Here is a 12,527-nt window from a genome sequence, read left to right on the forward strand (position 1 = left end):
CTGGCCCACATTACGATTTTCTGGTGAACACTGCCCACGTTACGATTGTCTGGTGAATGCTGTCCACGTTACGATTTTCTGGTGAACGCTGCCCACATTACGATTTTCTGGCCCACATTTTGATTTTCTGGTGAACACTGCCCAAGTTACGATTGTCTGGTGAATGCTGTCCATGTTACAATTTTCTGGTGAACTCTGCCCACATTACGATTTTCTGTCCCACATTACGATATTCTGGTGAACGCTGCCCACATTACGATTGTCTGGTAAATGCTGCCCACGTTACAATTTTCTGGTGACTGCTGCTCACGTTACTATTTTCTGGTGACTGGTGCCCACATTACGATTTTCTGGTGAACTCTGCCCACATTACGATTTTCTGGCCCACATTACGATTGTCTGGTAAAATGCTGCCCACTTTACAATTAATTTACAGTGAAACGCTGCCCCATTACGATTATTTGGCACCTATGGGGGGGCCCCATCCAAATATTCGCAGGGGGGCCCAGTGATTTCTAGTTACGCCCCTGGTCGACTACATATCTCACCTTGTGGATAGTGAACTTTGCTGTTTGGCAGTGCTGCCATTGGAGTCACAGCTACCTTTGGACAACAATACGTATGTTGTAAACATTTGTTAGATAGTGCTGGTGAGTGTTAACTTACTATATGTAGCTTGAGGTAAAGAATTGTAGACATTTTCCAAAGTTGATATTGCTCATGTGGACTCGCTTGTATATTCTGTGCTTGAGATTAATTTTTATGGATAGCATCTCTTGTGACTAGTACAGCACCATTCTATCAGTTAGGGCAGAAAGTTCTGAAGTAGAATGATACCATTTTTTGTCTCACTTATAAGGATTTAAGGAGTAAGATTTTAATATTGCATTGTAATCAATTCTTCAGAATCCTATACATGTATCTATGTACACAGTATGTTAAAGGCTATGAAGATATTGCTATATTAAAAGCTTACTCTTTGAATCTTTTAAAATTTACCAGATGGTCTGAATCAAATTGTTCTGATGATTTTTTGGTGAATGAAAGCTTCTACCTAGGTATAAGCATAATTAAAGAGACACTGAAGTGAAAAAAATAATAATCATATAATGATTTGTATGTGTAGTACAGCTAAGAAATAAAACATTAGGAGCAGAGACATAAGTCTAAGGGCGCATACACACGCCAGATTTTTTTTAAACTACGGGTCGTCAGACCCGCCCGCGGGGTGGTTTTCTGACGACAGTTTGCCTGTGAGCACAGGTTGTCGTCAGGCTGATGACAGCCTGTACTCACAGGCAAATTGTCTTCAGAACGACCGCCCCGCGGGGCAGGTCTGACAACCCGTAGTTTTAAAAAATCTGGCGTGTGTAGGCGCCTTAATATTGTTTCCAGTACAGGAAAACCCCATACACATGCTCAACAGTGGTCTTTTATGCAGCACAATTGTTGAACAACTTTTGTTGTGAAACAAGTTGAAAAAGCTAAAAAAAAAGTATTTTGCGATTGTTCAAAAAGCTGATAAAACTGATAAGAAGTCAATCCAACAGTTATGCTGGGAATACACGGTTCGTTTCTGCCGTGCGTTTTTGCTGCTCGATTTCAACTCTCAATTCAGCTCTCAATTCTTATCTTCCTCTCGTTTTCCATATCTTTTTCCATTCACTTCTATCAGAAATTGAGTGGCAACACAATCGAAAGTGAGATCGGACATGTCGGAAATTATCTATCGAACCATCTAATCCGCTACAAAACAAACCGTGTATTCCCAGCATTAGATTTACTTCTTATCAGTCTTATCAGCTTTTTGAACAATAGAAAAATACTTTTTTTAGCTGTTTTAACTTGTTTCACAACAAAAGTTGTTCAACAATTGTGCTGCATAAAAGACCGCTGTTGAGCGTGTGTATGGGGCTGAAGAGTTAAGAAACTCCTGTTGTTATCTATGCAAAAGAGCCATTGAGCTCCACGACTTTGAAAGTCACAGAGTTCTCTGTCTTCTGAAGCTTGTTATCTCAAGTGTCTGGCACTGTATTGTTTGTTTTTCTGCAGAGGACAGTTCAGAAGTTCACTAGCCTGCTCTGTACAATCATTTAGAATGCTGAGTAGTGTGTAAACTGCAAATATTAGAGAATGATGCACTGTTATATAAAAAACTATATAACTGAAAATAAAAAATTGAGAATAATTTCTTTGCTACTAATGGTCTAGTAATTATTTGTACTACACAACAAATTCATTATATCATACATTTTTTTTTGCTTCAGTGTCTGTTTTAATACAAATGCTAAGGATGTGATCACATAATTATTATGTATTTATAATGTACAGACATCTTCCACAGCACTATTCAGAGAGAGCACATACTTTTGTCACTAACTGTCCCTCAGAGGGGCTCACAATCTAATCTCTAACCACAATGTAAAGAGCTATGTACTCACGCTAGATTAAACTCAGCTGCAGCTGCCGATAAAGACCACTCTGGGCAAGCATCTAATGACAATCTAACGAGGTCGCCTAAAGATCTGGCATGCCCAAGCAACCCTTGAGCGCCTTGTTCTCCTAGGAATCAGTCTTCTTTCCCTCCATAGCCACAGATGTATTACTAGCCTGCTGAACCCAAGTGGCATCCGCAGCATTGAGTCCTGATATTTCACGGATGTGGATTTGGATGTGTTAGTAAACCAAATTGCCTGGAGAAAACCCACTCAAACATGGGGAGAACATGTAAACTACACAAAGATACTGTCCAGACCACAATTGACTTGGAAGTATTGCACTGCAAAGCATAATTCAAGATATTCATAATGCACATTAATCAGTTAGGCCCCTTTCACACATATCGCGTTGGCCCACATTGCGTTACCCTTTTTACTGCAAGGCGCCGCTAGGGTAATGAAAGTCTATGGCGCCTTGCACACTTAGTGCGATGCTGTGTAATGGAAGCAGTTAAATTGCTGCATAGCCGCCGCAAAGTCAGCAGTGCATTGCCGCATAGTCCGTGCTTACCGCACGGACTATGCAGCAACGATAGACAATGGAAATCACAATACACCCTATGTGAAATTAGCCTCAAAATTCTGTACACATACGCTATATAAACTAAAACGGGAAATCAGTTTTTTAAATTTAGTTTTTTTTATGAAATCACATTTTGAAAAAGTGAAATATTCTTCAATCCTGCAATACAGTAAAATGTTAAATTGCAAGAAACTTGGTTTGCAATTTTTATGAAGTTTTGAGTTGACAAGCAACATCTTATACAAGCACAGTACATATGCGCAGATCATGTCATCACAGCCGAGCTGATGGCTCTTCTCTACTGGTTTGTACTTCATCTGACTGTAGTTACTTTTCAATGTAGCATTTCTGCTAAAACCTCAAAAGTAGGCAAAAGCAACTGTCCTTGGATAAGTTATTTGCTGAAGCCACACAAAAGATAGGAATGATTCTGTTTGTTATAGTGAAGGTCTTCCTACACAATCACCCTCTTCCTCTCATCCTCTCTTCTCCTCCAGCCACAATTCTTTTCAAAATTAATGTGCAGGTTAATTTGTTCTACTGTATATATTTTTACTTTATGCAGTAGTACTTTGTATTAAATATTTTTCTATTAATTTGCTTTGGATTACAAGCATGTTTTCGGAATGAATTATGCTCTCAAACAAAGGATCCACTGTAGAGGTAAAATGTTTTCCAAAACCTTCAGTCATTCAGTTGGAGAGCTTGTTTTTTCTCTGTATATAAACTCCTTGATTAGTTAATATCAAATAAATCAGTTCAAAAATACCTGTTAAAAAGTCCAGACAATGGCCACTGTCTGCACCACTGCCTGTCAGTGTGGACGAAGCAACCATGGAAGTGACAGCACTGCACCCACAGAACCAGAAAATGCACTCCCTGTACTCACTTCTCCTGTTTTTATGATCAAACTTTCAAGATATTTAGCAGCAGAAACGTCATTTCACACAAAAAGGTAACATGTGAGCACTCTTATTGCTAAGCTATAAGAAGGTATTTTTAGATTTGTGCCTGGAGATGAGCTTTATATAGCACTACTGTAGGAATCCAAAAGACTTCTAAATATTGTACAGTCTCTTTGCTAAATGGAGGCTCTGGCCAAAACATACAGAATGCCTGCCCTCTCCTGCAAGGGCCAGCTTTAACCAGAGATAATCTCCAGGTATAACCTGCAGAAATTATACTTTCATTCAGGGGCGCCTGTAGGCACAGACACTAAAGGCGGAGCCTTGAGCGGCACGCCCATCGGGGGGCGGAGCCAATGCTAACTCTAACTGCCATCTCCCTATGCACTGCAGGACTCGGTGATCAGGCTCTTGGCTTCCTGCACAGATGCACTGCACGCCTTCAAGCGCCCCCCAGCCAATAGAGACAGAGCAAACATGCTCTGCCCCGCCTCTAAGGCCACCCCTTTCTGGCTCGTTGTAAGCCACAGGCGCAGAGCAGTGTCTGTGTACTGCCTGCGTGTGGCTCTCTGCCATTGCCCCGCCTCAAACTCCGCCCCCCGCCAGACAGACTATCGGGGTTCCAGGCTGGAACTGAGCAGCATGCTTCCTGCATCCCCCAGCCCCGGGTATGAAACTTACAGCAGAGAAATGGTGACTGAGGGGTTGAGCTGGAGACTCACAAACAAGCAATCAGTGTGAGGAGTGAAGAGAACTGTGCGAGGCAGCAGTCAGAGGCACTGTAAGTTTTGGCTCTAGTTTGTGCACTCTGGCAATCAGTTCTGTCTGTGTAACTTCTGACATTCACAAGTGGAGTAGAGAATCAGCACTCAGATAATCAGCCAGGGTAAAAGCAAACAGAGATGCTATCACACACTGTAAGGTCCAGACTCTATGCAGGCAGGCTGAGCTTTCATGGATCCCAGATTCAATAGAAGAGACAATCCAGGCACAAATCTTCAGGAGTGTCTCTCTAGCCACACCCACCCACATCATGTGACATTTTCCTACAGGCTACAATGACAGTTTGTGAATTAAGACTTATGATTAATAGCAGAACTGAAGGTTGGTGCTCAGTTTTTTCTTCTGTTGTAAGTACTGTGACTTCTGATACAGCACTGTTGTGCAATGTTAGCTCCTCCATGGACACTTGTAAGCTGTCTCTGCTGCTGTCAGTCAGAGGTGTGGCTCCTCCCCCAGCAATGGAAAGCACTAGATCTCAGTTTCTGTCAATCAGTGGTAGAGCACCTAACCCCCAGTATGGGTGTGCATTGTAGCTTCTCCCTCTGCCTCTGTCAGTCAGTGGACTGTGTAGTTCAGGCAGCCCCAATAAGTGAGGATGCTAGCTCCACCCTCAGTCACAGGGAATTCATATGGTGTAGCTCCACCCTCTCCGGTTTGTACTCCTAGCAGTAGGTCTGGCGGGTATTGATCCAGTGTGTGTTGGTCAGTGCTGGTGCTGGAAGATGGGGGAGTATGCTAGGTTTGTTTCATTTTCCTACTTTTGTACTATATGTGTGGCAAAACCTGAAGACCACTGGAGGTCATGTCCTGGAATGGGGGTGGCTAAGGGTGAGTGTGACATGCTGAGAGTGAATGAGATAGTCAGGATGACAGGCTGAGCGTGATTGTCATGCGGTGAGGGTGATTGGGTGAGAGTGACAGACTGCATGTGAGGGTGACAGGCTGAGCATGATCTGAGTGTGAGAGTGGCAGGCTGAGTATGAGGGTGAGTGTAACAAGCTGAGCAATAGCTGAGTGTGAGGGTGACAAGCTGAGAAAGAGCTGAGTGTGATTGGCTGATTGTGAGGGCGACAGGCTGATTGTGAGGGTGACAAGCTGAGCAAGAGCTGAGTGTGAGGGTGACAGGCTAAGTATGAGGGTGAGTGTAACAAGCTGAGCAATAGCTGAGTGTGAGGGTGACAAGATGAGCAAGAGCTGAGTGTGATGGTGGCAGGCTGATTGTGAGTGTGAGGGTGACAGGTTGAGCAAGAGCTGAGTGTGAGGGTGACAGGCTGATTGTTAGGGTGAGGGTGAGTGTGAGGGTGACAATTTGAGCAAGATCTGAGTGTGAGGGTGACAAGCTGAGCAAGAGCTGAGTGTGAGGGTGACAAGCTGAGCAAGAGTTGAACGTGAGGGTGACAGGATGATTGTATGGGTGACAAGCTGAGCAAGAGATGAGTGTGATGGTGACAGGCTGATTGTGAGGGTAAGTGTGAGGGTGACAGACTGATTGTGAGGGTGACAATCTGAGCAAGAGCTGAGTGTGAGGGTGACAAGCTGAGTAAGAGCTGAGTGTGAGGGTGACAGGGTGAGGGTGACAAGCTGAGTAAGAGCTGAGTGTGAGGGTGACAGGCTGAGTGTGAGGGTGACAAGCTGAGCAAGAGCTGAGTGTGAGGGAGACAGACTGAGTGTGAGGGTGACAAGCTGAGCAAGAGCTGAGTGTGAGGGTGACAGGCTGAGCATGATCTGTGTGTGAGAGTGACAGGCTGAGCATGATCTGTGTGTGTGAGCATGAGCTGAGGATGACAGGCTGAGCATGAGCTGAGTTGAGGATGACAGGCTGAGCATGAGGCGTGTCTGAGGGTGAAGTTTGATGGGGGGGGGGGGGGGAGGGGCGCCAGACGTTTTCTTGCCTGGAGTGACAAAAAAGCTTGAAGCACCCCTGCTTTCATTGGCACCTGATACTTTATTCTTACACCTCAGGATGACAGTGAAGGTAATACAGTTGCCAACTATGGCTGAAGTTTATTTTTCAGTTAGCAGTGAAGTCATGTTAAAAAAAACGAGCTTTGGATGCAGTTTTAGGACATAAAATGATTAAAGGTCTTGTGGATCTCTGAAGTGCTATTTAAAACCAAGTTTTATAAATGTACTTAATGGGGAACAACATGTTGGCGGCATGTTGTGGGCAGTGTTGATGCCTCACACATGCTGACATTCCAGTCCCCCATCATGTCCGGCGGTGACCTGATGATACCAGCTGACTGGGAAGTCATTGCCAGGAGGGAAGGCGTGGATGTTGGCTGTAGGCGGCTTCTCTGCTTACCCTGGGATCTGACAGGAACTAGGATAGACAACTCCATGCCCCCACTTTGTACATAAGGTTAGTAGTTCCCCATCAGATCCGTTAGGCGGACGTGCAGTAATTTGATGGTTTGAATTGGTGTGGGGCAAGGAAATTGGTTAATTACCATGTGATATAGCTATACAAAGAAATGTGTTTACGCAATTCATTAGATAGGTTACACTGCTTGATAAAGGAGGTATACCCCTAGGTGCCACAGTATAGGTAGTCAGGTATAAATGGCTCCAGTATAGATTGCCAGGTATAGTTGCCCCCAGTACAGCTTAACCAGGTAGTTGCATCCAGTATAGGTAGCCAGGTATAGGTGCCCCACTATAGATAGCCAGGTATAGTTTCCCTCAAGTATAGGTTAGCCAAGTAGGTGTCCCCATATAGGTAACCAAATATAGGTGCCCGCAGTATAGATAGCAAGGTATAGGTTACACAGGTGTAGATGCCCCCAGTACAGCTAACCAGGTATAGGCGCCCTCAGTGTAGGTTAGCCAAGTATAGTTGGCCCCACTAAAGCCTGCCCCCCCCCCCCCCCCCCCAGCTGCTGCTCTTTTTTACCTCCTGGAGTCGGGTGGCCCCCTCCTCCACCACCACAGTCCCTTGATGGCTGATCCAGTCCCCCTCGCTGCATGCCCGCCACGGCATGCAGCAGAGACCTCAGGCAGGGGAAACTGGTAACGGTGCATATAGTGGAAATAAGTACTAGGAGGAGCTTCTCTTCTGTCTGACTGCCTGCAGGTCACTGCTGAGGTCTCTGCTGCCTGCTGCGCCAGGCATGCAGCGAGGGTTATCGGTTCAGCCATCAGCGTACTGTGGTGGTGGAGGAGGGGGCCACCTAAGTCCAGGAGGTAGAGGAGCGTTGGGCTGGGAGGAAGGGTGGGGTGGGGCGGGTGGGTGGGAAGCCACTCCTTGGAAGACGCAGCCTGATGCATGTAGTTCAGGCAGCATCATGGAAGGTCGACCCCTGATGGTGTTGGGTTGTTAGTCATACATTTTGGGCTATTGTTATGTTCACTATACGCATGTTGGATAAAATAATTCATTATTACATAACGTAAACCATAATGCAAAACTTTCCCAACATCAGGAAGGCCCTAATGAAGACAAATTTAGAGTTTGTGAAAAAAAAATGAGGTAGAGGACAGGTGAGGACTAGTTGTCCTCAGGAAGAAAAGGAAGAGATAAGAGAATGAGAGAAGTAGGTACAAGAGATGGACAATGGCACCTGCTCTGGAACCCCGGGGATGTGAAGGTTTAGCCCCACACATTCAGAAAAAAAAGTGAGAGAGATTGAGTACAGGTACTGTGATTGAGTTAAATGAATTAGGTATGAAGTGGACCAAATCAATTTTCAGAGATTTATAGAATGAATCAGAAAACCGGTCAGGTTCCAGGCTCTTGTCGGTCTTATTGTTTTTATTGCTAATATTGGCAAAAAAGGTAATCAGACTTGCGAAACTGAAAGCGGAAAAAAAGTGGCTAGTGATATAAAGCCAAATCCCAAAAAGTTTTACAAATATATAAACTTTAAAAGAAAGAAGTTAAAGAATATACAGTAGGACTTTTACAAGATCAGGTAGGAAACTTGATTGTGGAGGACAGAGCTAAAGCGGAAATTTTAAATGCTTGCTTTGCCTCTGGGTTGTTCCCATTCTTCCTCATTCAGCCGGAATTGCCTAACACAGGAATGTGTGCAGGAATTATTAAATAAGATTAAGATAGACAAGGCACCTGGCCCAGATGGCATCCCCGGTATTAAAGGAGTTGAGTTCAGTTATTGATAAGCCACTATTATTATTATTATTATTATTATTATTATTATTATTATTATTATTATTATTATTATTATTATTTTTTAATTCTCTTTCAAGTGGGTCAGTTCCTTATGACTGGTGTATGTCTGATATTTTCCTGTTATTCAAGAAGGGAAGAAAAATCAGAGCCAGGAAGCTATAGACCAATAAGCTTAACATCAGTTGTGTAAATTGTTTGAAGGTATCCTACCAGATGCTATACAAAATTATGCAGGACAGAATAATTTTATTTCAGTTTGATAGCATGGTTTTACTTAAAGGGAACCTAAACTGAGAGGGATATGAATGTTTCCTTTTAACCTCCTTAGCGGGATGCCCGACAGAGCTTGCATAGCTGTAATAGCTTCAGCTAGCACTAGGCTAGCTAGCAGTAGTGTCCGGCATCCCCCGATTACTTTTGATCCCCCCGATCACCCGATAAATACATTACCCCCCCTGGATCCAGCGATCGCGCAGCCTCCCTGCACATCTCCGGTCTTCTCTATGGGGAGGATCGGGTCTGCGCATAACGTCATGACGTCATGTTTGATCCTCACCATAGAGAAGAGCGGAGCTGTCTAGGGAGGCTGCGCCGATTGCTGGATCCAGGCTGGGTAATGTATTTAGCGGGCGATCGGGGGGATCAAAAGTAATCGGGGGATGCTGGCCACCACTGCTAGCTAGCCTAGTGCTAGCTGAAGCTATTACAGCTATGCAATCTCTAAAAATTATACTGGGGGACTCTTGGCTGCAAACCCTCCTGAGCGGCTTAACACTCAGGAGGTTAAACAATACCAGTTGCCCGGCAGTCCTGCTGATCTCTTTGGCTGCAGTAGTGGCTGAATCACCAACCTGAAACAAGCATGCAGCTAATTCAGTCTGATTTCCGTCAGAGCACCTGATCTGCTTGTTGAGGGGCTGTGGCTAAAAAGTATTAGAGACACAGGATCAGCAGGAGAGTCAGGCAACTGGTATTATTTTAAAAGGAAAAATCCATATCCTTCTCAGTTTAGGCTCCCTTTAAGACAGGTCTTGTCTCACCAACATGCTCAACTTTTATGATGTGGTGAATGAAATTTTAGAAAATGTGGGAAAGCTACAGATGTAGTGTACTTGGACTTTGAAAAGGCGTTTGACACTGTTCCCCACAATAGCCTTAGGCAGAAGATGAGGATTCAGGGATTAGGAGAAAATGTGTGTACGTGGATATAGAACTGGTTAAGAGATAGAAGGCAGTACTTGGTCCTATTATTTTCAATGTATTTATTAATAAACTAGTAGACAAAATACAGAGTAAGGTAGCCATCTTTGCAGATGATACAAAATTATGCAGAATTATCAACACTACGGCTGATGGTGACATATTACAACAGGACCTTGACAACATAAAAATGATAAATTTAAAGTTGATGCACCTTGGACATACCAAAGATAGCTCATCATATAAAATAAATGGCATACAGCTGGGAACATCAGACTTGAAGAAGGATTTAGGAATACTGGTTCATAACAAGTTAGGTAATCGTATACAATGACAAGCAATGGTAGCTAAAACAAATAACATTCTGGGATGCATAAAAAGGGAAAACATATCTTAATATGCTAGTATACTACTCCCTCTGTATAAATCACTTGTGAGGCCACATCTGGAGTATGGAATACAGTTTTGGGCACCACACTATAGAAAGGACATTGACCTTCTGGAGAGGGTACAAAGATGGGCAAATAAATTAATCAGAGGGATGGAAGATCTCACTTACCAAGAAAGGTTGGACAAACTGGGCTTATTTAGGTTGGAAAAGAGGCGACAGAGGTGATCTAATTAACATGTACAGTATAAAAACATCAGAGGGCATTGCAAAAGCTTGGCAGATGAGCTTTTTGTCCCTAGTGTTGTATGGCGGACAAGGGGACACGATTTGCGTGTGGAGGAAAAACGTTTTTGCCATCTATTTAGAAATGTAGGGTCCTTCACAGTATTTCTGCATTTAAAGAGGGCTTGGATGCTTTCATTTCATTGAAGGGCATCCATGGCTATAATTGTTAAGGAAATTCCCAGAAGAGTTGATCCAGGGATTTATCTGACTGCCATCTGGACTCGGGAAGGAATTTTTCCCCTTTAAAGGCTAATGGGCCCAGGCCTTGTGAGGTTTTTTTTTTGCCTTCCCCTGGATCAACTGGGATATGTGCAGGTTCAGGTTTATTTATTTTTTTAATTTATTATTATTTTATTTTTTTCTGGTTGAACTTGATGGATGAATGTCATTTTTCAACCAAACTAACTATGTAACTATGTAAGGTCATATGAAGACTTATTTCTGAGGTGCTCTATAGGATCCAGAGCCTTCCCTGTCCATAGGTAAGTATCTATCTTTTTTTTTGGCTTTACACTCACTTTAAATATACACAGTTTTTGAAGTAAATTTGCAGAATGAATACATTTACAATCCATCTCTAAATAAAACCCATGGCTAGATAAGTGCAGTATAAACATGGATTCTTAGTTCCACGTATTACAGCAAATGTTAAGCTTGTCACAGGGATCTCCTTAGATCAGGCTTTCTCAACCAGGGTTCCCTGCAACCCCGGGGTTCCTTGAGTACACTGCAGGGGTTCCTTAGCATTTTCCTCCATCATGGGGAAGTATGAAAGAGCACATTTAAATAGGGGATACTGTAAAAACAAGCACTAAATTGGGGGTTAAAATAATAACGAGCACATAAATAAAAAGCACCAGAATAAGGAGACTGTATAATGAGGGACATTGTGATAGGTGGTAGTGAAATAAACAGCCACACCTATTTTTAATGTCCATGCCTCTTGCAAAATAAATGCAGGGGTTCCTTGAAATCCCAAAAATATTTGCAGGAGTTCCTTGAGATCAAAAAATATTGGCAGGGTTCCTTTAGGTTAGAAAGGATTGAGAAAGGCTGCTTTAGATACTCATAGAAAACAATACAATTATAAAAGCATACAGTCAAGTTAACTGACTCCCCCTAGAATTATCCTTGGATTAATACAGGGGCATATGATTATGGTAGGGATTAGATTGTGAGCTTCTCTGAGGGACATCTAATGAAAAGACTTTATACTCTGTAACGCTCTGCAGAACATGTCCGCATTGTTTAAATACTATATAAAAAACGTAACTAATAAAAAAATCTCCAATGACAAAAAAGTGCATTCGGTGTCAGAGTACATTTATTTATTATAAATTAGCACAACTAAACACAACTGATAAAACATACAGCTATTGTTATTAATTGGTTAGTGTTTACATGTCTTCTCGTATTTGTTTTCTGAAGGCCAAAACGCGCCAATGTAAGCTTTCATTTTCTCTCTGTGGGGAAAGTAGAATGCATTATTACAATGTCTCCACAATCAAATTTGGACAAGTTTCAAAGAGAACATAATATGTGGCATCAATTTAAAGTGTACCTTAGGCGGCATTAAAAAAGGAAATAAATAAGAAGAGGGAAGCCTCTGGATCCTGGCCTCCTATGCCCTCCTGCTCCCCACCATTGGCACACGTGGGCGCTGGAACATATGCTACAAGAGCTTGCCAGATTTGTTACGTGACCACACACCTTTCATGCATGAGCATAAAGGGTGGCTGTACTGCGTCTGTGCAGTGAGCTGGAGCTGTTCATCCATGATATAGCAATGCTTGTGCATGAAGAGAGAGAAGCA

The 12,527-nt window shown here is 43.0% G+C and overlaps 1 protein-coding gene across 1 annotated transcript in view; it reads right to left on the minus strand.

The window, feature by feature from the left end:
- Positions 1-12,016: 12,016 nt before the first annotated feature.
- Positions 12,017-12,527, minus strand: part of C2H3orf85 (chromosome 2 C3orf85 homolog) — a 39,235-nt gene continuing 38,724 nt past the window's right edge. Inside the window, exon 4 of the mRNA XM_068265496.1 lies at positions 12,017-12,177. Coding sequence (XP_068121597.1) covers positions 12,105-12,177 — 73 coding nt within the window. The 3' untranslated portion in view covers positions 12,017-12,104. The remainder of the gene's footprint in view (positions 12,178-12,527) is intronic.

Source organism: Hyperolius riggenbachi, chromosome 2, assembly GCF_040937935.1.
Source record: "Hyperolius riggenbachi isolate aHypRig1 chromosome 2, aHypRig1.pri, whole genome shotgun sequence".
In the NCBI taxonomy this organism is placed as follows: Eukaryota; Metazoa; Chordata; class Amphibia; order Anura; family Hyperoliidae; genus Hyperolius; species Hyperolius riggenbachi.